The sequence below is a fragment of the Bos mutus genome, chromosome 19 (genome assembly GCF_027580195.1).
Source record: "Bos mutus isolate GX-2022 chromosome 19, NWIPB_WYAK_1.1, whole genome shotgun sequence".
Lineage (NCBI taxonomy): Eukaryota > Metazoa > Chordata > Mammalia > Artiodactyla > Bovidae > Bos > Bos mutus.
Window position 1 is genome coordinate 53,332,231 of NC_091635.1, and position 27,461 is coordinate 53,359,691.

Sequence of the window (27,461 nt, forward strand, 5' to 3'; positions counted from 1 at the left end):
GAGGAGCCTGGCGGGCTGCAGTCCATGGGGTCACAAAGGGTTGGACGTGACTGAAGCAACTGAGCATGCACATGCACAACTTAAAGATGTGAAACGTTGGTTAACAGTACACTAAAGTGTACACGACAGTAAGTGTGCTTGTTGGTTAACAAGCTCACTACAAAAAGTGATTCCTTTGTTCTCTGACACTACATAGTAAACATGTAGCGTGGTGAAAGTCAAGTTCTGTGTCTTAATATAACCAGTTTTTAGCCACGGTGCATTTGTGTCTGTCACTTGAACAAGAATAAGGTTTTGTTTACTTCCCAGATAGAGTACTTCAAAATGCTATTTGAATTTGTCTCCCAACTTCATTTGCCATGCTGACATCTTTGTCCGTACACCCAAAATCATTACTAAAGAAATGAAAAACCAGTTAACTGGCCACCTCCATCCTGGCCATCAAGTCTCATCTTATAAAACTTGCTCATCTAGTATGAAACAGTGGAATGTAGTCTACAATTTATCACCATTTTCAATCACATTTTCCCTGCTCTGGTTGACCTGGTAAATATCTTTTACTGATGATTATTGTTTTTACTTATATATATATATGTTTTCAAACTTTTCTGCCCTAATTAGCAGTCACTCTGCTGCTTCAAGTCCTTATCACTGTCAAGTTAGATTTAATTTCTGAAACTATAAAAAGCAAGCTTCAAAACCCATAAAATAGCTCTCTCCCTGTGATGCATTTAGTCTCACAATTTTATTACTGTTGAAATTTCTATGTTAATTTTTTCTACCCAGTAGAATTTTTGTTGTATTGGCATTTCCCAGTGAGCCAAATGTTTACTTGCTAGATGGAATTCTTCAAGACGCTATTTGGATTTGTTGCCTACCTCCAGTTGGCACAGTTTAATAAATGTTGATTGACAAAGAGAAAGAACTTTAGTACTCCTTAAAAGCAAAGTGGTATAGAAACCTAGTCCACAAACTATTGGTTAACTGGGTAGATTATTGGAGAAAGTGGTAATCCTAACATTGCATCAAATAATTTCTCAGCTGTGAAAATAGGAAATGCAAATTACTGTTGACCATTCATGTTCGAGGTGCTGACCTGCCACACAGTGTAAAACTAACTACAGTCAGCCTTCTGTATCTGCAGTCAATGCATCTGCAGATGCAACCAAACATACAAGTGCACCTGCATAGTCAAGCCTGTGTTCCAGGGTCTACTAATGTAAATGCTAGTTTAAGCCATGTATAATTGTAAAAACAAATGTTGTCCCCAAAATCAGTCTTGCAAAGTAAAAAGTTGTTTTGTAAGATGTGCCACACTTCAGTACAGATCCTCTAGAATTGATGGTGGTGTCTCCTAAAGGAGCAGAGGGGTTCCCTCTCTTGCTTTCTCCCAAAGTGAAAGTCAGTTGTGTCTGATTCTTTGTGACCCCATGGACTCTACAGTCCATGGAATTCTCTAGGCCAGAATACTGGAGTGGGTAACCTTTCCCTTCTCCAAGGGATCTTCCAAACCCAGATCTCCCTGCTTTCTCCTGGATTTTCCATTATTAAGTATAATTCTTACAGAAGAAGCCTTAAATTAGTTACGAGTTTAGTAATCCTGTCTCAATGAGTTTCTACAGTTTTCTCATTAGGATTGAATTATTTTGGTTCTTTTTTATTAGTAGTTACACATAAAGAGATTTATATATAGAATGAAGAAACTGGGTAGTATATTACTGGTTTGGGAATCTTAATATTACTGCAGGACCCTGACCCTGATCCTTAAGCTGATAGAGGATCAACTAGCATAAGCAGTTCTCAAAGCCACAGACTCTGCAAACTCACAAATCTTAAAAGCACTCACATTACTTTGAGAATTCTTCCCTTCATGATCTGCTAAAGACTAAAGCATTCTTGCACTAGTTGCATTGTATTTGTGCTTTGCTTTTCTTCAGCATACATAGTGTCACGTAATGTGTACACCTGCATGTTGCCCTTAAACTGTTGTCTGATTTCAAGTATGTTTTTATTTCCTCCAGCTACATGGTAAACTCCTAGAGACCAAAATCTGTATTAACAACTTTCTGACACTTTTTCTAAGGTGCTTGGTGCACAACACTCACCTTACTGTTTATGTATAAATACGGTCATGAAGTCCTCAGCAGGTGAACTGCATAGCTTAGATCTTATATGTAGTGTGGTCCTCCAGTCAGATTGGGCTTACTTCCAAAGTAGTGACTTTTCAAGAGTTTGTGCCATTTTCTACCTTCTTAATGGAAAAGTTAGAGGGGAAAATGCAAGGACACAGGACAAATACTTGGTGGAAATAGTAGCTGGTTTTTTTTTGGAGTGCTTTGATTCCTTTTAATTCTCCAATGTTTCTAGCCTTATTTTGGAATTGGAGGAAATGAATTCGAAGATGTTAAAGTGACAGAACTTGAGTCCATGTCTTCTAGTGACAAGTTCTTGTTTATTTTATTACTATATTGCTTTTTAAAAACGGCCTTTTTCCAGTGGAGAGGTTGCGGGGAAAGAGAAGTCTTCCATCCAAGTGATCACTATCTGTAATACCCACCTGATGCCACCAGGGTGCCCCGTGGTGCTGTCTTTGATCCATGTTCTTAGCCAGGTTGATGGGGCTGTTTTCAAAGTGTTCATTTTGTCACAGTGGCCATCGCCCAGAGCCCAACAGTACAAAGTGGGGTACTTAGCTCCCTGGCTTTCCAGTGTGCAGTGCACAGCCAACATCAGAGAAGCCCTTGCCCTCTTTTGACCCTTTCCGGTCACACTGGCCCACAGAAAACAGATCAGTGACCAGAGCCTGGCTAGCTACTTTTACCAAGCTACAGTCTCAGAGGATAGTAGCACGAAAAAGATCCTGAGAATGGGTAAATGTAAACATGCGCTTGTTTTGTTAGCTAAGTGTACACTTAAATTCATATTAACAAAATAGATGTGATACACAAAACCAGATTGAATTGCTTTATCAACTTTAAAAGCAATGTGTGATGACTTTCAGTTTGCGGTAACAGTCTGCGTTATACTTGGTCCTGAGTGTACAGCCTATTAGGCATTAGTTGTGATATTCAACCCTAGATGACAGCCCAGTGTCAAAGCTGCCAGTTATGTGAGAACCAATGAAGTGAAGTCTCATTTAGCAGGACAAGTAGCCCCTTTACTATTTTGTTTTCTTCCCAGTGCTCTTATAATCATTTTGTATAAACATTTAACTAGTCTATAGTTATTTCCAGTTTTGATTTCTCTATTGGAGGAGATTCTTAAACATATTCCAGTGACTGACTAGTACAGTTCCTGGCCTTAAATAGATGCTTCATAAATATTTGCTTACTGAAAAAGCATGATAGTTATGGCATAGTTCTACACATGAGCCATTTTTCTAAGGAGAGAATCCACATTAGGAGGTCTTTGTTTTGTCCAATACATTATGAACTGAAAAGTTAGTACCTAGGGTGTCTTGGCTAGCCTTTCAAAACCTAGAATATATCATTCTAGGTTGGAGATAGCACGGCCTGAATTTTGGGCTGAAGCTGAGCTGATTATCTTTAGATAGCATCCATGCAGTATCTCTAGGACTAGGCGTTTACCAGAGTTCTTAGAACCATGGGGGAGACTTAAACTTTTCTGATTGAAGCTGTGGCCTTGGGTGCCTTTTCCCTCTCCCTTTCCTGTTTTCTCAGGTACATTTCCATCCCCAAATTCCTGTGGTTTTAAGATCACTGTGGAACAAATCCCAAACCTCCCTCTAGTAGTCGAGGTTTCCTTTCAGTTTTTTCAGCTCTTCTGTGGGGAGAAAGCTAATCACAGATTGTATGAACTTGAACCTTCCATATGCTTTGCTTAAGTGATCAGAGTAATTGATCTTTAGCTAAATGAATTTGCGTATAGAACATACGTGGGGACTTCCTAAGGCTTCATGAGTTTTGCTAAATGTACTGTGTAGGTCCTGGACAAGTTAGGAATAAAACTTACCAATTCTAATGCAAACAAAAAAATCCTCTTGTCCCTGAGAAGCATAACTAAGCAAAACTAGTTATCTAATTTAGTTTTAATTCGTCTGAGGATAATTCCTTCATATGTGAAGAATAAACATATTCCTTTCCCATCTAAAGAATAAATCAGTGACAGGTAGAGAGTGTGTGTATTGCAACCCCCAGGATTCTTATTTCTGGGACTGCCTTTTACCTGATGCTTTGGACGCATTTTCACTGGCTTGAATTGAGTACTTGCCATCTGCTGTCAGCATTCACTGCTGAATAAAAGGGGAGGAAGGGGGAGAGAAAGTGAAATGAGAGATTGTGGGGTGGGTGAGGAGTGAGGAAGCTGGAAAAATAAGAGGAAACAGCTGGGAGCTAGGAAGTTGTGGAGGGACTTAATGTAAGGTCAGTAAAACAGCTTGCAGAGGACAGGGTCAGGCCTAGGGGTAAAAGGCTAATTAACTTCTGTCAACTAGTTGAGTAGAGCCTTGTGTGCTTTGTTTTGGAGACTAAAATTACTTCAGAGGAAACATCTAGATTCTCTGAATCTGATCCATTTTCCCTGTGTATCATAGTAAATTATTCACCAAGTCAGAATCTATCCTGCTCTCTAGGAATTGTCCTCTTTAGGTCTAGCAAAGAGCTTGCTGCCACAGTTCAGGCAATCAAGGGTGAAATGCTTCACATAGTATTAGTGGATAGCAGGTAAGCTTTATGTTTTAGTACACAACTTAAGGATTAAATGCTGACTACAACTGTTGTTTCAGTTCAGCTCAGTCGTGTCCGACTTTGCGACCCCATGAATCGCAGCACACCAGGCCTCCCTGTCCATTACCAACTCCTGGAGTTCACTCAGACTCACGTCAGTGATGCCATAGTTTAAAGACCAGCTTGCCAGGTTCCCTGCACCTGCTTATATACTGGGCCAGATGACTGACTGTAGAACTTTAGGCAGCTTCTGTAATAGTTCAGAGACTTCTCAGAGTCAAGAAACATCCTTAAAGAAGCAAATCTAGAGCTCGTGCCAGATCTTAACGCTGTTCTGGCCTTGTGTTGCCATCTCGGTATTGCTGTCTAGAGTGGAGCAACCTACCTAAAGCTTAGTCTAAGTTTTGTGATGCCACCTCAGTGTCTTAGGTCACCACTGCTCATGTCCCTCACTGAGGGAACATACTGAATAGGTTCCTCAAAACCTGCGTCATTATTTCCTGTTTCTTTCACTGTGAAGAATAGAGGGATCCTCAGCTGAAGATCAAATTGACCCAATGAGACTTTTTTTTAATCTAGGCCAATGAAAGGAAGAGGAAGGAGCACCAATTCAGAAAGAGGGAGTCATAATATAAGATCTGCAATGTATTAACATGGTAACTCTTTGAAGACTAACAGAAACAGGATCCTATTTGAATTCTGAACTATGGAGTCTGAGATGAAGACGAAATTGAGATGTTTCTATTGGAATTTGGGTAAAGAACGTTTACTCAGTATGTTCTTGCTCTGCCCCAGTGTTCACAAGAGCATCTGGACAGGCATTAACAAGCACCATTTTTTAATTTTTTATTTTTTTGCAAATGGATCATTTTTTCGGTAATGGAGATAAATGACTGCTAACTCAATGTGTGTAGTGTCATTATATCCCCGTTTTAAGCCGTGGAATATATTTGGGGTGGAGGCTATACCACTGGAAAGAGCTTTTCCTTTGTACCAGCATGCCTGCTTATGTAAGGATTTATGTTTTTGACTATTAGCATGATGTCACTGAACTAAGCTTTCTAGTTTGGTTCAGGCCCACAAAGTTTGTGTGATCTGTCAACTTTTTTCAAGCTCAGCCATCACCCTGGGCTTGGGGCATCTGAGGGCAGGGAGGAACAGGTGTCTAAAGGAGAAATGCTGGTGACTGAGAGTATGTTTTCCAGTTGTATTAAATTTCTTACTTGGTGTATTTTTGACCTGTCTTAGTTTCTTTCCTTCTTGTGTCTATGCTGTTTTGCTTGCTATCTGTTGTATGTCCTCTGTCAGCCATTCAGGAGTTGTAAAATGGAAGGTATCTCTACTCAGATGTTTTATGGGTGGAACTGACGGGTTAAGCATGGTTTGTAGCCTCTTCTTTCAGAAAGAGTAAAGGTGATAAATGTGTTACCATGGCTTTGGATAGGTTTTGGGTATCTGGGGCATATGGCTCTTAGAAACAAATGAGTATGTTAGGACCCTCAACTACCAGTAGGTCTTCCTAGGGAAATGGGTAGCTTTGTTCCCTGTCCCTTTGTTCTCCGTGACTATGTTCCAGCTGTTAAGGGATTTAAATAGGTATTTAGGGGGAAGAAAAGTCTTTGTTGTTTCCCCTTCCTCACCTTACCAGTTAAGACAGAAATAACTAGTGATGACACTTTAGGTGGTGGAATTGAAACACAAACCCAACTCTGACCACATGGGCCACAGGCAGTTGGCTTAAAGCCCTTAGTGTGGGGAGGTGGGAAGGGCAGATTAACTTCTGCTTTCTTCTCAGAGAAGCTTGGTTGTTTTTGTTTGTGTGTGTGGGGGGTGGGGGGTGTGCAGGGTGGAGATGGGAGGTGTTGGTGGGGTGGTTGTTACCTTTGGTTTGGTCTGGTGTGTGTCCTTTCTCTTCAGTTGCATTGAGGCTGTTAAAGGTATCATTTCTCTAGCTGATATTTTTGGTAAATATTGCAGTCTTGATTTTTACTAGTAGATCTGTTAGCTCCAGCTTTCTTACATGAAGCATTAGTTCTTAACTGCCAATTTGAAGCTGCTCCTAAGTAGATGGTCTCTATGAAAAGTTTTGGATTTGATTCGTGTTAACTTTCTAATGTTTGCTAAAAGTTGTCTTTGGAAATGCTAATCTTAATAGGTCTCTTCCTTTGTCATGTGTCATTAGCCTTTTGACTCTTTACCTTAGGGCTCTTTGAGGGAGGGGTGGGTGGGGCGCCGGGGAAAACTTGTTACTCTGAGAGAAAGTAAGAACTGGCTCAGGGCTCTAATGCAGAATTCCCAGCCCCAGACTTCATCTAGAACCATTCAATAGCACCAATAAAAATACCTTCTTAGCACCTGTTATATTCCAGGGAATGTTCTAAGCTTTTTATACACATTTCTCCTTCAGTCTACATTTCTCTTTTATCCACAATCCTATCTGTGAGGTAGGTATTTACTTCGTTGTCATTTTCCAGATGAGGAAATTGAGGCCCTGAAAGATTAAGTTACACGTTATACACATTGGGGCAGAGAAGGTGGGAAAGAACCTGAACAGGGTGGGAAATAAAAACCTGAATTTTATTTGGGTGGATGTAGGCATATGTGGAGAAGGCAATGGCACCCCACTCCAGTACTCTTGCCTGGAAAATCCCATGGACGGAGGAGCCTGGTAGGCTGCAGTCCATGGGGTCGCTAGGAGTGGGACACGACTGAGCGACTTCACTTTCACTTTTCACTTTCATGCACTGGAGAAGGAAATGGCAACCCACTCCAGTGTTCTTGCCTGGAGAATCCCAGGGACGGGGGAGCCTGGTGGGCTGCCGTCTATGGGGTCACACAGAGTCGGGCACGACTGAAGTGACTTGGCATAGCATAGCATAGGCACATGTACTTTTCTTTTTTCTTTTGTCTTAGACACCAGGCATTTCAGTTAATCATCATATCTGGAGGTAACACCGCTGATGCACTCACTGAAAGTTGTTTACAATAATCAAGATGAATTTATTATCTTTAGACATTGCTATGTTTTGATTGGGCCCCAGTATGGTCTGTGGAAGCAGGCTTGAGGAGAGGGGTTCATTTTGTTTGTAGTTAAAGATTCTGTCTGTCCTAAGGATGGAATCTGATCTTCCTAATTTCATTATATTCTTCAAAACAGTTGGAGCTGATTTTTGAGTACTGCTCCAAACTTTTGGATAGTTTCTTTGGAATATAGCCCAAGATTTAACATTTCATCTGAATTTAAAAGATTGTTCATTTTTCTTTTTAAGGGGAAAGAAAAATCGGAGCAATTGGGAATTCTGGTTTCATCTCATGGGTAGAAAAATGAGCCATTTACCTCAAGAAAAGTGAAACTTCTGAATCCCGCTCTTCCATAATGAGAACTAGACGGTTTTCACTTGACATCTACTTTGTGGTAGTGGGGAACCCCCTCTCCAGAGGTTTTTGAGAAGGATTACTAAAAAGGGTTTTCTAGATTCTGGGGAAAGAAGTTCAAGAGAGTGCAGCAACACTGTCATTAGAAAAATGGTCTTCATCCAGTGCTAGTCTTAGAATCCTGAAGCTTCATTTTCAGCAGTTTGAAAGGCAGCAAAGTAGGAGAGGCTGTACAGGGGAGGAGAAACACTGAGGAGAGATGTAGTACAGAGACCTTGAAGTCAGTGTGTTAAGACAGGAAAGAAGCAGAGACCTGCATTCACTGAATGAAAACCAAAGAATGTGCAGTGTCTCAGGTCAGAGCCAAAAGGTTTTAGTTTACCTAGTTAATTTCTTAGGTTTACATCTTGGTTCTTTCCTTATCTTATATGTATATATAAGCTTAGGCTTCCTGAACCATTTTATTTCTCTTTGCAAAAGAGACTAATGGACATTTTTTAGCAGACATAAAGGGCCACTGTAGCAGTTTAGCTGGAGTGTAATCAGAAACTATTCATTTTCTGTCCCCTCCTGTCCTAGGCTGACTGGTTCCCTGATGTGTTACCTGCTTCTGCCACTGATTGAAACTCCAGAACTTCTCATTCGTCCCCAAGACTTCCAGTAGGGAATCAGCTCTAAAAGAAACGAGACCAACGTTTGCCAGCCCCTGCATTCTGGTGACTGAGGAGAGGAGAGTGGGCAGCGGGTATACATGTGTAGTGGATGGAAAAGAAACACAGACTGTCAGATTACTATGCCTCTTCAGTTTCTTTTACCAATCAAATTCCACAACCGTATTATTTTTATTGTGTATGTATGGGGGAAACTGGAGATGGTGACCTTGATTAGAATGTGACTTAAGAGGAATAAATGGAGGGGATAAGATAAGAGAGAGTCAATTGTGAAAGATGTTGAAGTCTTGAAATAATGTGACTGAGGATTTTTTTTTTAAACCAGAATTTATTAAAAAAAAACTGACAGAGCCTGCCCCCTCATTTCCCGCCACAGGAGACTTAACAGGACCGGAGGCAATTGTTTAATAATAGCCTGTCTCTGCTATTCCCAATAGCTACCTCTATGTGAGGAATGGATAGAATACGTTCAGGGCATCATCATGCAAAGCCCCAGTAGCAGTGACGCCTACACGGAAGACTTGGAACTGCAAACAGAGGCCGGGGTCACCTCAGTGACATCTGACGCTGTCCAACCAGAAGTTCGATTTTTGTTTGGGGCGGGGGTTGGGGGAAGAAGCAGACTGTACTAAAGAACTAAAACAATTTCTTGTCTATAGTTTCTCTTTAAAAAAAATTTGGGGGGGGCGGGAGAGGGGGGTGTTAAGTAGAATTTCACATCGTATCTGAAGTTAGGAGGAGGATGGGGAAGCTCAGCCCTTCACCCAAGAATAACCCAGTAATGACACCTCTGCGCGTGGGAAGTGTTTCCTTCTGCACAGGGAGGATCTGAGGCTGCACCCCAGTGGGATTCCCTGCTTGAGCTGGAAGGCCACTCAGAGATGCGTGTTGCGCCAAGAGTGCGGAGGTTTCGCTGGGATGAAATACCAGCCGGGAGAGACACTCCAAGTCGAAGGGGCTTCCTCCAGCTTGGAGGTAGGGGCCGTGCTGCGCAAAGGGGACCGGACAGCCCCGGGACCGCCGCAGCCCGCGCCTTCCGCCGAGGGCCTGCCGGGGACGCGATGCTGCCGGGCGCCGGGCCCGCGTCGCCGCCGCCGGCGCGGCCGTGCCCAGCGAGGCCGCGCCAGACCCTGGCGTCCTCCATGTTCTCTCCCGGGCTCCCCCTGCTCCGGCTGCCTGGGCCGCGGACCGCAGCACCACACACCCCCGCGGGGGGGGACGCCGCGCCCCATCCCCGCCCCCGGCCCCACCCCGGCCCCGCCGCGGGGGCCCCGACCCCACCGCCGGCGGGCACTGGCTGAGCTCCGAGGCCGAGAGCCGGCCGCGGGGCCGCGCGGGAGGGGTCGGGGCCGCCGGGGGCGGCGGCGGCCGGCTCGGGGCTCCCCCCCCGCCCGCGCTCGCCGCGGCGGTGGTGCGTCCCGGAGGTTACCGGAAGTGGCCGCGCTCGGCGCTGCCATGTTGAGGAGCCGCCGCTGCCGCTGCCGCCGCCGCCGCCGCCGCCGCTTTGTTGTCGCCTCCTCCGGCTGAGGAGGCGCCCCGAGCGGGGGGAGTGGGGAGGAGGGGGGTCGGCCGCCGCAGCCATGGAGGCCAACTGGACCGCGTTCCTGTTCCAGGTACTGGGGCCCCCCCGGGGGGGCACGGGGGGGACAGGGGGGCCGGGCCCGGGGCTGGCGGGCGGGCGGGCGGGCGCTCCTCCTCCCTCCCTCCCGGCCCCGCTCTCCGGCCCGGCCTTAATCCCCCTTTGTTTTTCCGCCCGCCCGCCCCGGCGGAGCGGGGCTGCTGAGGGGAAAGGAGGCGGCCTCGCGGGGCGCGGGGGAGAAAGCAGGCCTCGGGGTGACCCCCGGGCCCCCCCAGCACACACACGCACACGCACACACCCTTCGCTCCCGCCCCGGAGGGGAAGGGAGGAGGCCGGCCGCTGTCACCGCCCGCGGCCCGGAGAAAGGAGGGCGCCGGGCCGCTGGAGAGCGCGGTCCGCTTGGCCGCGGCGCGCCGGGCCGGGGCCCACGCCGTGGGGTGAGGGGGTCCCTGGGTCCCACTCAGTCCCCCCTACTTGGTCTGTCTTTCGCTCGTTCTCCGTTCTTTCCGCCTCTCTCTTTTTGTGCGTGTGTTGACTTTCTGACACCCCCCCTCCCCGTCCCTGCGAATAGCGGGTATCCCTGGGCTCCCCGCCACTCCCCCTTCCCGCCGCCCCCCTCGTGTTTACCCAGTTGGGGGTGTTGTGACTGTGTGTCCCCTCCCCAAACTTTTTCAGTGGCTTTACGTGTTTTCTCTCGCAAGCCTCTGCCGAGCCTTGGCAGCTGACACCCGCTCCCTCTGTCCAGCTCTCCCGCCGTCCCATTCAGCCCGGGGAATCCCCCGGCCGGGGAGGGGGGGGGGGGCCAGGACGCGGGGAGGCCCCACCTTCTCCCGGGGCGCGCTTCTCTCTCGTCCCACCTCGAGCGTCTCCTCCAGCCAAGTGGGGGAGACGGCAAGTGGAGAGAGCAAACAAAGTCCGCTTACAAAGCCCCCAGATGAGTCATTCGTGGGGTGTTGGTCTTCATTTTTTGCAAGAAACTTGAAGGTGACTGTGGCCGATATGTTGGCAGTCCTCTTGTCGGCCCACTTGAGGTGGGGACCCCAATTTAGAAGACCGAGAACTTTTTCTTTTTCTTTTTTCCCCCTGCTCCGTTTCTGTTTGCAAACGAAGCACTTGGTGGGCAGTAGTAATGAGCTCACGGGGAAACTTCGGAACCAGAGGCTAGGAAGCTCGTCACTTTAAGTGCGTTCTTCCCGCCTCTTTGAGTTATTTTCCTTCTTTGAATAACTTCGCGAAATCCCAAACGCGTAGCTTGGGTGCTTGAAACCTTTTGTGACTAACCAAGAACGGATGCAGAATTTTCAAAATTAATCCTCCCAGCCCCTGGACCCATCCCAGTGGAGTTAATATAGGGAACTGGATAATTCAAACGTTTCCTATTGTGTAGAGATGGTTTATTGTTTGAAGACATATTCTTTCGAATGTAATTTGCTTTTTAAATAATTGTTGTATTATATTCAGGCTTCTTAAAATTGAGCATACTCAAAATTATGGAATTCACTAACTTGGCCTTTTTCTCATTCTGATCTAGTATTGTTTTAACGTGCTTTGATGCGCTTGATAATGAGATAAGTCAACTTAAAAATGCATTGGAAAAGAAATGATATATAACCAGCTTGCATCCAGGTTGGTGTGAAGGTGGCAAGTGCCCTCTTGAGAAAAAGCTTTCAAACGGTCATTTTAAAATATGGGGTTAATGGGCCACTGAAGTGATTTCCCACATGAGGAATGATTTAGATGTACCGTATTAAACATGCTCTCTCTTAATGGAGATTGGAAGAAATTGAGAGTTCTTTATGTAAAAGAAAACCCCCTAACTGATTTTTTGGAAAACTGTTGAAAAATCTTTTGGAATACTTTTATTATTCTTTTCCTGGGGAAAGCAAATGCCAAGCATTTATTGATCAACTTTTTAATTAGATTTTATATTATTTAATTTTTTTCAGCTATTAAAATCTTTTTTTCCACCTGATGGAGAAGTGTGAAAGCTAATATTTGATCCTGGGCTTGGCAATGTGTGCAGTGATAATTTAGAGCCGAGGACAGTTGAATGGGTAAAGAGAATATTTCAGTCTTTTCTCTGGAAAGGTATGAATAGACTTACTCAGTTCCAGTTTTAAGTAATTTTCACTGGGGAAATGGAGAGGTGGACTCTCTTGTTGTTTCCTGGAGCATCCTGTTGAATTTATATTTTAAAACAATTTTAATACCTGCTTGCTTTCCAGATAACCTGGTGGAAAGTGAAAGCCATAGCTGTTAAAATGTTTGATGGATGATTCTCCTAACAGGACATTCAAGATATGACTCACTGATGCTAATTTCTTTCAGTACAAAATCTTTTACCCTCTGGCACTGGAGATTTCATGGTGCCATATCCTACCACCCTGGGTGATGAAGTAACATTTCTGTTTTGTTTTTGCCAGCCCCATAAGAAAGCTTGGGCAGGGTTTTAAAAAAGAAAAAAAGCTTTGCTATTGAAAGAGATGGGAGATAAATTTTGGTTTGATGATGCTAGTCAAAAAAAAAGTCTACGCAGAAGTTATATATTTTTAAAAATCACCTAACTGAAGGCAGGCCATGGTTGTTATTTTACTCTGTCTCTTCCCCAGAGAACAAGTTGGGGAAACCCAGTTCCCCTCTTAGAAGGCTTCATATAGAAGTGTGGGGATCCTAGGAATCCTCAGAGAGTGATTCCCGTAGTGGTCGAGGCATTCTACAGCATTTCACCCGAGAAGCAGGGACCTGGTGTGACCCTCGTGTGAGAGTGAGCGTCAGCAATGCTGTAAAAATACTTTATGTTGCCACAGACATCTGAATTGGTAAAATGGCAGTAAGTGCTTTTAGTACTCCCTCGAACTCACGGCTGTTTAGATTGAGAAATGCCTCTGAACACTATAAGTCTGAGCTTTGTCCAGAAGATTTGCGTTTCCTAGTATCTGATCTGATAGCCTTTGAAATTGTGTATCTTGAGCTATCTTCAGCTATTAACCTTTTATATACTATATGGAAGCTTGGGTATCCTACAGCCAGGTTGGAGATGGGGTAAGATTAGAGTCCAAAATCTGTAAAAGTGTCTACTGAGGTCACTTGAGTAGATCCTGAAAATTATAGGAGCTCCCTAAATTAAATTAAAAGTGGACTGTAGTTCAGTATGAACACTAAGTCCAGAAAGAGAACTCATAAGTAAGCACACAAGGAAGATTCAGTCACAATTATTAAATTGAAAATGGTAACTCAGTAATATCTCCTGATGATTTAGGGGAGTCTGGTTCTAGGCTTAGTTAGCTATTGTGCTGCTATCAAGTAAATATGGGGCTGTGTGGTAGATGTTCTTATTCATCAGAAGAGCTGTGTGTGTGTGTGTGTGTGAGTGAGTGTGTCTTGTCTGTCTCCATGGTTTTTTCTCCTTAATGGAGTGAACTGTAGGACTTGGAATTATAGAGTACGAAGGGTAAATAAGTGTCTGGAGTCTCTAAGATGATGGGATGGACCCTTCCAAAGATGTTGTATGCTTAAAATATTTGGAACTCTTACCTCTGAGTGCATATATCCTTTTAGGATTATAAAACTCAAGCATAGGGGCTCAGGGTTACTGTCAAGAGTTTCAAAATTTATGTTGATCGAGTACAACATATTAGGAAGAACTATTTCAGGAATTTTTTTTCCCATCATTTCCTAAATGTCTATCAGTATGGAGGTATGGACAGTTTTGGAACAATCAAATCCAAGAGAGTAATTGCTCATAAATACCAAGAACCTGATCCACAATGAAATGTTGGTTTCAGTGCAGCTAAAGGAAATTTCCAAACAGTGTCCAGCCCCCAGTTTTGGAGGAGTGGAAAGCACTTTATAACAGCAAATATCCGATACTTTAACAGGACTTAAAACCACTAGAGGAGAAGGAAATGGCAACCCACTCCAGTGTTTTTGCCTGGAGAATCCCAGGGATGGTGGAGCCTGGTGGGCTGCCGTCCATGGGGTCGCACAGAGTCGGACACGACTGAAGCTACTTAGCAGCCGCAGAACCACTAAAAGTAGATGAAAATGAAAGGAATTTAAATTATTTATATCTTGTTTTCTCTTACTAGTTTGAGTTTAGGGTTTGAACTAGTGTTGCTGAAGGATGAGGTGAAATGAACTGAAAAACAACTGGCAGGTGTCTGCTGGGGGCTGCCTTCACAGATACCTTCAGGTTTCATTTCAGCCAAATCTTTTAGTAGAACTAAGTGAAAACCTCAAAAGTAAACTTAACAGCTAGCATGTATATTCAGAGAACTAGTGCCTGTCTTTTCCTAGGTAAAATAAACAAGTAGATGATAATATGTCTGTATGTGTATGTGTGTGAGTGTGTGGTTTGTGCATCACTGCAGTAAGGTGCTGTTAAAGACTTAGTCTGAAGTGTAATTTTTTTGACAAGTTATTTAAACTTGGTTTAAGCACTGACAGACTAACGCAAACTGATTTCGTCAGCTGGTATGTCCCTTATGAACCAGGGTGGTGTGTAGTTTAGTCAGCTATTTGAAAGCAAGATCACTGTCAGCAACTTATTTGCAAAAGTTTTGTGTCTGTGCAGTGATTTTAAATGCTTTGTAATGGGAGCTCTGAGAGTAGCTAGGTAGTTGCTGGATCTCTGCCGCAGAGAGTAGCTTACAGGGTCATTGATTGTTTCTTCTGGTCTCTGTTGTCTGAAGCATGTTGTATTTTGAGGGTCGTTGCTAGAGGCCAAGTTTCTGAAGTGTGAATGTTTGATTTTAGGCCCATGAAGCCTCCCATCACCAGCAGCAGGCAGCACAGAACAGTTTGCTGCCCCTTCTGAGCTCTGCTGTGGAGCCCCCTGATCAGAAACCATTGCTTCCAATACCGATAACTCAGAAACCTCAGGCTGCTCCAGAAACATTAAAGGATGCCATTGGGATTAAGAAAGAAAAGCCCAAAACTTCCTTTGTGTGCACTTACTGCAGTAAAGCTTTCAGGGACAGCTATCACCTGAGGCGCCACGAGTCCTGCCACACAGGCATCAAGCTGGTGTCCCGGCCAAAGAAAACCCCCACCACGGTGGTTCCCCTCATCTCCACCATCGCTGGGGACAGCAGCCGAACTTCGCTGGTCTCAACCATCGCAGGCATCTTGTCCACAGTCACTACATCTTCCTCGGGCACCAACCCCAGCAGCAGCGCCAGCAGCACAGCTATGCCCGTGACCCAGTCTGTCAAGAAACCCAGTAAGCCTGTCAAGAAGAACCACGCATGTGAGATGTGTGGGAAGGCCTTCCGAGACGTGTACCACCTCAACCGGCACAAGCTCTCCCATTCGGACGAAAAGCCCTTCGAGTGTCCTATTTGCAATCAGCGCTTCAAGAGAAAGGACCGCATGACGTACCACGTGAGGTCTCACGAAGGCGGCATCACCAAGCCCTATACCTGCAGCGTGTGTGGGAAAGGCTTCTCCAGGTAGTCGCTTTGCTTTGTTTCTTTGGTTGTTTTTTTTCCTATTATGGTATCAGTACAATCTCTAGATCTAGAATGTTTATGTGAGGTTAGATATGTGCAGGCCTGCCTTATTAGAGGAGATTGGTGACAGATAAAGTATTATACCTCCAGGGCTAATTCCAGTTAGGTGTGGTTGACAAGTGTGACATAGGGATTAACTAATTATTTCATTTAAGAAGTGCCTTGGTGGACTCAGGCCTTTATTCAGCACATCAATACTTCTTATCACTGCAGAACCAGTGCTTTTCAGTTCAGTTGGGTGACTGGTCATGAGGTTCACTGCACAAATCAAGGAAACATATCCTGGAAGTTGGGACGACCTTGGATACTCTTAAAACTTTTAAGAGAGCGTGTTTTTCCATTTCTCTGTGGTTACTAACATTTCACTAATTTTCATTTGTAAAGGCTTTTTAAAGTTAATATTAATAGCAGTTGTCTCTGGCAAGTGTTAGTAAATTTTGGGTATTCTGTAACTGTAAAGAGTCAAGACCTAGAATGATTTGATGTTGACTAGAAGAGAAAATTAACAAGTAAAGGACTAAGACTTTTGTTTATGGTAAGAGAGGTAAGGAGGCTTGCACTGGGGGATGGGGGAGTTGGTAATTCTGCTAGCTTTCTTTAAAATGCCCCCCACCCGTATCTGCCAAGCATGTAAACATCCCAGTAAGTAGCATTTCTCTATGTGTGTTCCATTACATCTTCTGTTGAAACTCTCTCTTTCACAGGCCTGACCACTTAAGCTGTCACGTAAAACATGTCCATTCAACAGAAAGACCCTTCAAATGCCAAGTAAGAGTTAAAATGACTTATCCTTAGTGTAGCACTTAATGCACATTATCCAGAAGGTCTGAGCCAATCAAATCTCACCATTCTTGAGTAGTCTTAAAATCACTGACTTGAGTAAATGTGGTCCTTTTGAATTCTAGTTTTATAAAACATAAATGACAGCTTCAATTTCTGGGAGGCAAGATCATTTAAAAATGTAACTAAATGTTGTTTTTGTTAAGCTACATTTCCCTTTTCTTGGGCAGCAGTGTTTAGTTATAAGAAAAAAATGTATTGTCTTGCAAAGGTCACTGTGTATTTGAAATGAATGAAGTGCTTTAAATTAATTTCTGGGCTGATGGTTGAGGTGGTTTTAACTATAATAGAAGAAAATGGGAATGTTTTCCCAAATGTAACCACTTACTGGATTTTTGTCTGCTATTGCCACATTGGAGCATTTTTAATGACATAAATTGTGGTAATGAAAAGTTTAAGAATCTTAATGAAACGACTGTGTTAGGTGTCAGTAATTCTGTTTTTACGCAGAAAGTCTTTTTGTGCTCCTTTTAGTTAAATTTGTTAATAACTGATTTTATTAAGTAAATGATATGAATTCTAAGAAAAATCCAATTGGAGGAAGGAGACTAGTGTCATTGAGTGAGTACCTGCTATGAGGCCGTGGGCCAGGCTCTTAATCTACCAGTAATTTTGTGAGGTAGGTATTACCTTCATTTTACAGATGAAGTAAATTATAGGTTAGCTAGCTTGCTGAGTATTACACTGTTTAGTGAGATAGGAAGCTGGATTTAAATCCAAGATTGACTTGCTCTACAGCTCACATCTTTTCACTACTCGTTTGATATTTTTTTCTTTCCCTCAAAATGTAAGAGTCCAAAATTGACCAGGTGTTTTGAGTACAGTTTTATGTCAGACATGCAATTAAAATCCAGCTGATTCAGTCTGCTTGCTTACCTGGGTAGGGTAATACCTTAGAATATAACGTACTTTAAAATGAGTAGAACAGGATAGTCTATATTTAAAAAAAGTTTTCCTCCCTCATGCAGACATGCACTGCTGCCTTTGCCACCAAAGACAGGCTGCGGACGCACATGGTGCGCCACGAAGGCAAGGTGTCCTGTAACATCTGCGGGAAGCTCCTGAGCGCAGCGTACATCACCAGCCATCTGAAGACGCACGGGCAGAGCCAAAGCATCAACTGTAACACGTGCAAACAGGGCATCAGTAAAAGTAGGCAGCGCCTTGGCTCGCATTTCTTGTTCTGTTGCAGATCGATGGGAGTATAGGTTTTTTTCCCATAATATATTGAAGATATTTTCACTTGGGTTCTCAGGACTGTATTAATATTCATCTTGTTTCCTCCTGTCACTAAAGTACACAAGTACGCATCAGCGGAGAGTGTACGTTAGTGTTGGAAATAGGCTTAATTCTGCCTTTACTCCTGCACCGTCTACTAATAATACCCATGTTCGAGGAGCACAGTTTCCCTGCGGCTGTTTTTCAGTGTGTTCCTTCTTTCGGAGTTTGAATAGAAAGCTTTAGTGTGTGAGAATTGTGGCAGAAGTGCCTCCTAACTCCTGATTACATTAATAGCATGTCCTCAATAACCTAAAGATAAAAGCAGTGTTAAATAATTTTACTTTCCAAACCCAAATCTATACAGAAAAGGGATATCATATCCCTTGGAATGTTTAAATGCTTTGCTTACCTTAAATTCAGAGCCGAAGATAGACTATTCCACGGACCTGTGGATAAAATTCAGTACTTGCATTTACCCAGGCTTTTTCTTTAAGATCTCCCTAACCACCAGAAGAAAGTGTTTTCCTAATTCTGTATTCTGTTATATATGTGCTTTATGTGGCAGAAACATCAAATTCTCAAAATAGCTGGCCAAAAGTGAATAGGAAAGAATGTTAATGTGTTTTAATGTCATTTGTTTTTGCGTCTTTGTAAGTATGTTGGGTTTATTATCTAGCATGTCAAACTTTGTTAATGTACATTATTGTGGTAAATAGCTTAAGTATATTAGATATTTTGATGAGCGTTAATTATTCCATGCTAATATTACCCAAGTTCGATTTTGAAAGATACTTGGTTTTTAATGTAGCAAAGAATTCTTTTATATTGATTTTCCCTAGCTTTCTGGATTTTTTTTTTATTAATTTATCTATTTTGACCAATAGAGACATAGCTGCACAAAAGGTGTACTAGAGTAAAAAAAGTTATTGGGTCAGATGATAAAGATCATGGAGGCGTGAGGACTCAAGGTATCTAAGTTTTGGATTTTGGAAAAGTAGCCCACACTTTTTCAGGGTAAATACGGTGTTTCTGGTTTGTCTTTGGAGTAGCGTGCATGAGTGAAGAGACCAGCAACCAGAAGCAGCAGCAGCAGCAACAGCAGCAGCAGCAGCAGCAGCAACAACATGTGACAAGCTGGCCAGGGAAGCAGGTAGAGACATTGAGACTGTGGGAAGAAGCTGTCAAAGCGAGAAAGAAAGGTAAGATGAGGTGTCCAGTGCCCGCAGCGTGGCTAGAAAAGTGTTTGCATCTAGTGTATGCCAAGTAGCAAAGGAAAATAGCCACAGCTCAGAGAGTCCTGCTTTATGGAAACACTTTATGGAGATACTCTATGCTGGGAAGTATCTGGTTGAGTTACTAGCCGCAAAGCTTCTAAGCTTCTGGATAAAGTTTTCTTTTTCCTAGGAAATAAAAATTCTCAGTACTTCTTATGTTCTTTCTTTTGATTTACTTTTCCTTACAAATTTGGAGCCACATTTGGTACTTTGCTGTATACGCTCAGAGTTCCTTTTTATGTTCTTTTTATGTCAGCCTCCATGTATTAAAGGCTCCTTTTTTTTTGTTTCTAAAATATTCTCCCTCTTAGAGGTAGATGAACTATCCTTCTGTGTACATAAGTTTGTTTTCTTACAACTGTGCTATTTTCTGCTTTTCAGAGTTGTTTCTGAATTGTATTATTTTGTACGTGCTTCAGACTCTGTAACGCCAGTGTCTTTTCTCTCAGTCTCACCCTTAATTTCTTTCAGTCTGTCACTGGGGTGGCGTTAGCTTAACATGTGTGTACTTCAGTTGATAGTGACTTGACTGTAATTGTTACTGAAATTTTGAGAATGGTTTGCTTTTCTCTCATATATATCTTATAAAGAAGCAGTTGGAGTATCAGTTTTCAACACAGCTTTTTAACTTAGTAGCTGTAGCTTTGGTTGTGCAGCCATTTCAGTTAAATCATTTGGTCAGAGTATCATCAGCCACAGGACAGAGTCCTCAGTTCCTTTTTCCTCCCTCTCCCTTGTCGTGTCTTATTTTAAATTCCTGAGGAATCCCCTGCATGTGGGCTCTGCGGAATCCCTCTGCTGTGTAGCTTCTTCTGTCCTCTGCTTTCATGTAGTGCAGCTATTCCCTTCCTCTCGGATCCCTTCTGAGCAGCCTGTGCTTGGATAAAGATAAAAGGAATAGCATTCTTTTTCATGCATCAGCTGGCATTGGCGGGCTTCCCTGGTGGCTCAGAGGTGAAGCATCTGCCTGTAATGTAGGAGACACAGGAGACACGGGTTCAATCCCTGGGTCAGGAACATCCCCTGGAGGAGGACATTTTTGCCTGGACAGTCCCGTGGACAGAGAGGAGCCTAGTGGGCTACAGTCCATAGGGTCGTAAAGAGTCGGACACGACTGAAGTGACTTAGCACGCACTGGCATTGGAGGAAAAGAAGGGAGCAGTTCAGATAGGCTTTCCACTTGGTGCTGCTTACTCCTGTCTTCCAAATGAATATTGTCATTTTGATAAAATGTTTTGTGATAGAAGGAGCGGAGAATGGCGGATAGAGGAGAAAATGTATATATGTGTATATGCCATGGTAATTGCATAGTGGGTTGAAAACATATTATGAAGGATATTTTACTCAGAGAAGAAGTAAAAGTGGTTAAGTTACAGAAAAGGACAGAGTTCGTTTCAAAAGAAGCATGGTAGGGGAGGCAGGGAGATGGTGGACGGGGAAGTGGAAATCCACGGGCTCCAGCAGGAGGAGAATGTTTTCAGCAGTGCTGCCATCACCTCAAAAATGAGTTGGTTTCTGCCTCATTCTTTCTTTCTTTCTGCACTCTTCTGTTTGGTATTGTATTTCAGTGTGCTTGCATAATAAGACTCAGTTGTTTAGCTCATCTTCTGATCTCCATGAAACAAAATGCTATTATAGTCCCATTTGTAACGTGAATCTCTTTGGAAATGGCCACTGGTGTTAGAATCTTCTGTGTTCATGTGAGTAAATGTCACATTTTGGGGAGAAGAGACTCCTGACCTGAAAACCTGAACTTGAATCAGCACGTCACTTTTAAATATTGGGTTTAAATAAGTTTCCAAACGTGGATGACAATCAGATCATCATTTCAGGGGCTTCTTAGATGTATAGATTTCCCAGGTTCTGTCTAAATCTCAAGATTGAACTTCTTGGGGAGCAGTTTTTGTTTTTTTTTTTTAAAGTGCTCCCTAGGCAAATGATTGTGATCATCAGCCAGGTTTGGGAATCCCTGATAAGGAGTGTGGAGCAGTGCCAAGGGTACATCATGCTCATCAAGGAAATGCTGCTCATTGACTCAAGGGTCCACCTGAGACGATTTGAGCCAATGTGGCATACGGGCAGACCTCCATCTTTAGTCTCAAATGCATTTCGACAACCAAGTCACAGCACCCCCATCCATCATCTTACTGCTCTTTGCTGACACGCCAGCAGATGATGCTGAATTTTGGTTGAGGGGTGGAGTAGGGGGGTGTCACCCCAGAGGAAAGTTTTCCTTAAGAAGTGCTCAGGCTTTGCTGATGACAAGGACCACAATCCCCAGCTCACTGCAGGGTCTGCTAGCCTCGCTAGTCCCCTTTGGTATGGTTGGTGGTTTGTCTTATGTACAGTTAAATGACACTAGGGGTGAAGTAGGCGATTGTGTCAGTTTCAGAAAGAGAAAAATGAGAGGGGAGGAGAACATAAGCCTACTGAGGGATGCTTGTTCTTTCTTAACGTCATTGATAACTGCAAGCAGAAACAACAGGGTTATTTAAAATGATTTGTCTAAGACTGAAATAAACAGATGATTATTAAAATAGCTTGTTTTTCCATCCCTATCTAATGGATTTTTAAAACCTTAACAGAATGTGGCTTCACCTCTTAGAAAGCTTTAGAGTACATAGCATCGAGAACACACCTCTCTCTGCTAGTTACGTGTGCCTTATTAGAAGGTTTTTCCAATTATCCGTTGTGTAACCATCAGCCCAGCTCTGTGTAAGCAGGCTCTTCTAGCCTGGCCTGCGGGTGCCGGGCTCTTCCCTGGAAAGTCTGTAGAACTCAGCGGAGCCGCATGAAGCATAGTGATAATACTTAGCACTACTCGATACCTCTGCCTTGCAGAGTGCCTTGCAGAAATTACCTGATCTTCCAGCATCATTGTGAGGTAGGTAAGTAAATCTAAACTTGGAACCAAAAGCACCAAGGCTAAGCCAGTTTCCTCAGTCCTTGTGGAAGGCCCAGTGTCGGAAAAGAGAACTGCCCTCACGCTGGAATTCCTGGCCCCCAATTTTGTGCTCAGAAGGAGCCTCCTTTCCAGTTGACCATGGGGTAGAAAACTGTAATTTAACTTATTAAATGTTTGTCCTTTTTAATTAAAAGAAGTTGATTCAGAAACTGAATTGTGTTCACTGTGTTTAGAGTCTAAAGGCCCTTTTGTCTTCTTATTTTAGAAGCTGCTAACCTGTGCCAAACCTCCACGGCTGCTACGACACCTGTGACTCTCACTACTCCATTCAATATAACGTCCTCTGTGTCTTCTGGGACTATGTCAAACCCAGTCACAGTGGCAGCTGCAATGAGCATGAGAAGCCCAGTCAATGTTTCAAGCGCTGTTAACATAACCAGCCCAATGAACATCGGGCATCCCGTGACTATAACCAGTCCATTATCCATGACCTCTCCTTTAACACTCACTACCCCCGTCAACCTGCCCACCCCCGTCACTGCCCCGGTGAACATAGCACACCCTGTCACCATCACGTCTCCAATGAACCTGCCCACGCCTATGACATTAGCTGCCCCTCTCAATATAGCAATGAGACCTGTAGAGAGCATGCCTTTCTTACCCCAAGCTTTGCCTACATCACCACCTTGGTAAACAGTGTTATAAAATCAGAATATGGGATAAAGTAAATATTTACCAGCAACTTACTTTTAGTTTATTAAAGCAAAAAGTAAACCATGAAATTGGGAGATTTTATTAGTTAATAATAGTGTAGTAGCATTTTTCTCCAATTTGGCTGGGATTGTTCAAAGTAGGGTATGTATGTCACTTATCATTGGACCACTTTAGTTTAATCAGAAATTCCTTTTAGCTGACAGCATTGCTTAAACAGGATAGTAGTTGGCAAGATGAAACGTCAGAATTAAAACCAATCATAAAAAAGCAAAATCCGTTTCAAAATAAAACAGCATTACTGTTTCTAATCCCAAGAAATCATTTTATTCTAAACACTAGCAGAGCTCTTCTCCCGATATGAACAAGGTGGATGGCTGATTTTAACCTGAAGTTCTAAATCCATGGATTGAGAGCTAGTGTAGAATTGTCTGTGTTTGTTTTTATGAGTAAATACATGCATTGTCATAATAAAATGCATTTCAGAGAATATGCATTTTACCTTTGGGAATATGTTAATTTCAGGCAGCATTCCCTATGGGAAAGGTGATACCAGCTCTGATATGCAAAGCATATGATAATTTATCATTCTAACTTCAACATATAATAGGGATTGTGACCTGATATTTGGAGATGTAAATATTGCTCAGCATACTAATCCTGATGAAATACAGCATTGTAGTTGACTTTTTTAAAAAATTAAAAAAAAAACAAAAACAAAATATACACATTGTGTTTTGGTAAGAAAAGGCCGCTACTGGCAGAGGAGAAGTCAGGTGTGCGGACAGGCAGACTCCTAACAAACGGATGCCAGCGGGACTCCTGTTCAGGGGTCACGGAGTACTTCGAAACAGTTAAAATGTATTTGCTTTAAATTGGAAGACGCTGGAGGCACTGGGATGTGATATGCCCCTCTCTCTCCCAATCAGAGCCTGTTGATGTTTCAACAGGGAAAGATGTGTTAGTTGCTCACTAGAGTTTATGTCTTATATTAAATTGTATACAGTTTTTATTCTAACCACTAACTAGGTAGTATGCCCCTTCAGAACAAGCAGAGTCTATCTTTTTTTTTTTTAATTTCACCTTCCGTTTCTTAATCAAGTATTGTGCAGATTTGTTCAACTTTGTAAATACGGACATCACTTTTTTTTTCCTTTGAGAAAACACTTGTATCAGCTTTGTGGGGTTTTCAGGGAGACAGCTGTCTGCACTCCCTGCAGAAACCCAGCAATGATTGTGCACGTTAAGACATGTGCTTTTTATTTCTTAGCAGGATGTTTTTATCTCTGTACATAAAGTAGAAACCAAAAGCTAGGGAAACAGATACTCTCCACCATCATGCCAGACATTAATGTTTTTAAAGCATTGTGTTTTTTAAAAAAATTACTAAAACCAAGATGCTGTGATTTTTTTTTTTTTTAAGTTGCAATATGTTTTTGGTTTTTTCCCTTTTTTAATCTTGCAGTTAAGAGAAATGGACATTAGTTGTGTTAATCTTGCAAACTGTTTGCAGGACTGACTATCAAACTGGATGACTTCCATTTATGCCCCACTGTGTCAGTTCAAGCATCAAAATACCTTGCGTCTGAGGCAGACTTCCTACATCAGGGACAGGTATCTGTGTGTCATTATACAAAGCAGTTCGAGGGGGTTGAACTACGTAGTGAAAAAATAAAATAAATAGTACTTAGTGTAAAATAATTTTATAAATGATCTTTTGTACTTTAGGACATTAAATTGTACAACTTTTGTATATATAAAAGCTTAGGAACTTTCTGTTTAGCAGGAAGGCAACACATTCCTACACTTTTAATGTATATGTTTGTTATAATGTCCATGTAAACATGCCCTCTGTTTGTGCCTTTTAATTAGTTTGTCTCAATAAACAAAATGTAGAGAAAAATATGTAGCTATGACTTTGTTACAACTGTTCCTATCCACAGTACCAAGATGGTTTGTTTTTAATATGTAGAGCATTATGTGTGGACTACTGGAAGGACTCATGTAGGGAAGGCCCACGCACGGCCCTGCTGAGGCCTGGATTGGGCAGATAGTGGCCACATTTGGAGGAAGCCCATGTATCCTGGCACGCAGCCCCAGGATGGGGTTCTGGCTCTGCTTAATGGGCCGTGTCATCTCTCTCTGACTGAGCAGGCAATCCAGTCCTCCAGGATGGACACAGCCCGGCTTCCTCCACAATGGCCCAAGGAGCAGTCCTCAGTGGGGGCAGGTGTGGACCCTACCCCCAGGCTAGAGTGTGGTCGTCAGAACCCTGAAAGTATTAGTTCTTTAAAAAAAAAAAAAAAGATATATACTAGAATGATTGCTTTATCAATTCATTGTATAATAAACAGGAGTGAGACTTCATTGTATGACTTCAGTTAAAATGCTATTTTGTATGCATCCTTTATTCACTCAAGCTTGTCTGCAATAGTAAAGCCACGTCGTGTCTTCTTTTGGGAGGGAGAGTTGGCAGGATGGAGGTGGCAGTGGGCGGCTGAAATGGGGGCGGGGGTGGGGGGCGCCAAAGTCGGTTGTGGTGAAATTCTCCTGTCTTGGAACTGGAATTGAGTTTTGATGCTGATGAACTGATTCAACCAAGTGTTGAAGGCACGACGGCCGTCGCTCACAAAAAAGCAGAGTTTGTTTTTCTCTTCTGGTTGTAACCTGGTTAAGAGCGTCCCCTTTATCAGATTGGCAGCTAAAGAGTTGTATTAGATAATCCTCAAATCTGACATCCAGCCTGTTACGCTCTACGGCTCGCTTCTTGGCCTGCATTTTGCCTTTTATTGTATCCATTTCCCTCCTAAGGTGTGCTCCTAAACAAAGGTTTCTATGTAAGCAGATGGATGATTTTTCTGTCAATACCAGCACTGTATTACTAACATGCAAAAACTGCAGATTTATTTTGACAAATTAAAGTTAACCAGTCACAAATGTTACGATGGATTGCTTAATACCTCAGAAGCTTCACCAGTTCCCCATGATGATAGAGAAATTGAAGCACTTCTCCAGGTGTACACATCTTGATACTGGGCGGCAGAGAGATGGAAGGACTAGTGACCCCTGGGCCGAGAGGGTGGGGCTGCACCAGGCTGGCTGCGGGAAAACTACTCCCCACCAGTCAGCTGAAGTAAAGTAAACCCAGAGAAGATGGTTTTAAAACTTTTTTTTTCTTATGCTCTAAATCCAGCTGCTTTACCTGAAGGGGGTTTTAGGTTGGGTTGCCTAATCACTTGTGTTCCACGAGGTTCATCAGATGTCTACTGAGTGCAAACAATGTGCCAGGCACTGTTAGGCAGTAAAGGGCATAATACAAAGATGTAAAACTGATGGCTGCCTCCAAGAAGGCTGTTAAGAGAGAGAACGCCATGTTCCCAAGTGGCAGTATCTCCAGACAGCAGATCAAGATGCATCTGACACCATTTAATAAAAAGCTTTGGATACCTACATTTGTTTTGTATATGATTGAGGCTTTCCAAACTTCTTCTGATCATCGATTTTAGTCTCTTTATTGACCCAGTGAAAACAGCTGGAGCTTACGTTGCTTTTGTTTGGAATGGGAAGTGTCATTTCACTGAGTTGCTAGTTAACAGTGCTTACTGTCCAGGTGTTTCTGCTCTTCTCAGGGAGTCCTGCAGTTTGGTCCTCTCTGAAGAGACTTGGATTCAGGAGGTTTTCCCTATAGTATCCTCAAGTAACATTGGACTAAAGGACAGTCCAATGTGTTCATGAATTACCATTGAACTTTCCCCTCCCAACCCTAATAAAATCTGGCCTTCAGCTGTGCACTCTCTCCGTTTCCTCCTTAAAGAGTCCTGTAGCCTGAAAGAAGGCGATTTGTCCCCATCTGGGCCTATAAATCTCCCCCACAGCTGATCTGACCCTGGCAGATTACTGGATAATCTCCTTCCCCCCCTACCCTCCTGTCCTGTCACAAAGGGGAGCCAGACCTCAGTGTGTTATGGTTCAGGGCTGAATACTGACTGAGCTTGTGCACTGATCTGGACTACAGCTTCTCTTGGCTGCTCACTTTCAGGCAGTCGAAGGTCCACGTAGTTCCCAAGAAAGAAATGGAGGGAGGGTTAGGGCTCTGCTTCAGGTCTGTGTGTGGTTAGCAGTCTGCTGGGACCACCCCACCAAGGGGTGGCTAGTCAGCTTTCGCCTTCCCAAGACAGGCTCTTGACTCATATCTTGGCCCTGGACCCTGAGGGTCAAGTACTCTTTCTTCCTTTATAAACCCTTGCCTGTCATGCTAAGGGAATGGATTTTCACACTTCAGATTCTGTATCACCTCTGACTTGCATCATAACGTCAGGAATTTTCTTCATCCCTGATGATCTTTAACTTGATATCCCACCTCCTTCCCAATCCTTAAACACCTCTTTGAAGAGTACAAAGAAGAACTTGAAGTCACTTACTGGAGTGAATCCTTTCTGCCCACCGTGCAGGAAGAATTGTGTGGAGTGTCTCTAAGTTTACATTGTTTATGGAATTTTCTCAAAGTGAGGTCCACCTGCATTTGGCTGTGTCAGCCCTTCCACCTGAATCTCATTTTTCCCCTCAGTACATCTGTAAAGAGCCTGGGTAAGAATTAGTAGGCTAGTGATAGACATTTGAGGACACCATTCTCTTCTGCCAGGGAGCGACTTGGCACAGCCGCTGGAGAGGATGAGAAGACCAAGGGGAA

The 27,461-nt window shown here is 43.2% G+C and overlaps 1 protein-coding gene across 10 annotated transcripts; it reads left to right on the top strand.

The window, feature by feature from the left end:
* The first annotated feature begins 9,475 nt into the window (after positions 1 to 9,475).
* Positions 9,476 to 25,713, top strand: VEZF1 (vascular endothelial zinc finger 1). Of its 10 annotated transcripts, XM_070357257.1 has the most exons (9): positions 9,986 to 10,344; positions 11,842 to 11,936; positions 12,257 to 12,364; positions 12,920 to 13,140; positions 15,066 to 15,760; positions 16,525 to 16,588; positions 17,611 to 17,812; positions 18,928 to 19,080; positions 22,326 to 25,713. In XM_070357257.1, exons 4-9 carry the CDS (start codon positions 13,135 to 13,137, stop codon positions 22,751 to 22,753), a joined length of 1,548 nt encoding a protein of 515 aa, XP_070213358.1. In that variant the 5' UTR covers positions 9,986 to 10,344; positions 11,842 to 11,936; positions 12,257 to 12,364; positions 12,920 to 13,134; the 3' UTR covers positions 22,754 to 25,713. The 10 variants fall into 10 exon arrangements, with proteins under 10 accessions (XP_070213352.1, XP_070213354.1, XP_070213353.1 ...); XM_070357261.1 differs by lacking the exon at positions 12,257 to 12,364; XM_070357259.1 differs by lacking the exon at positions 11,842 to 11,936.
* Positions 25,714 to 27,461: the final 1,748 nt, after the last annotated feature.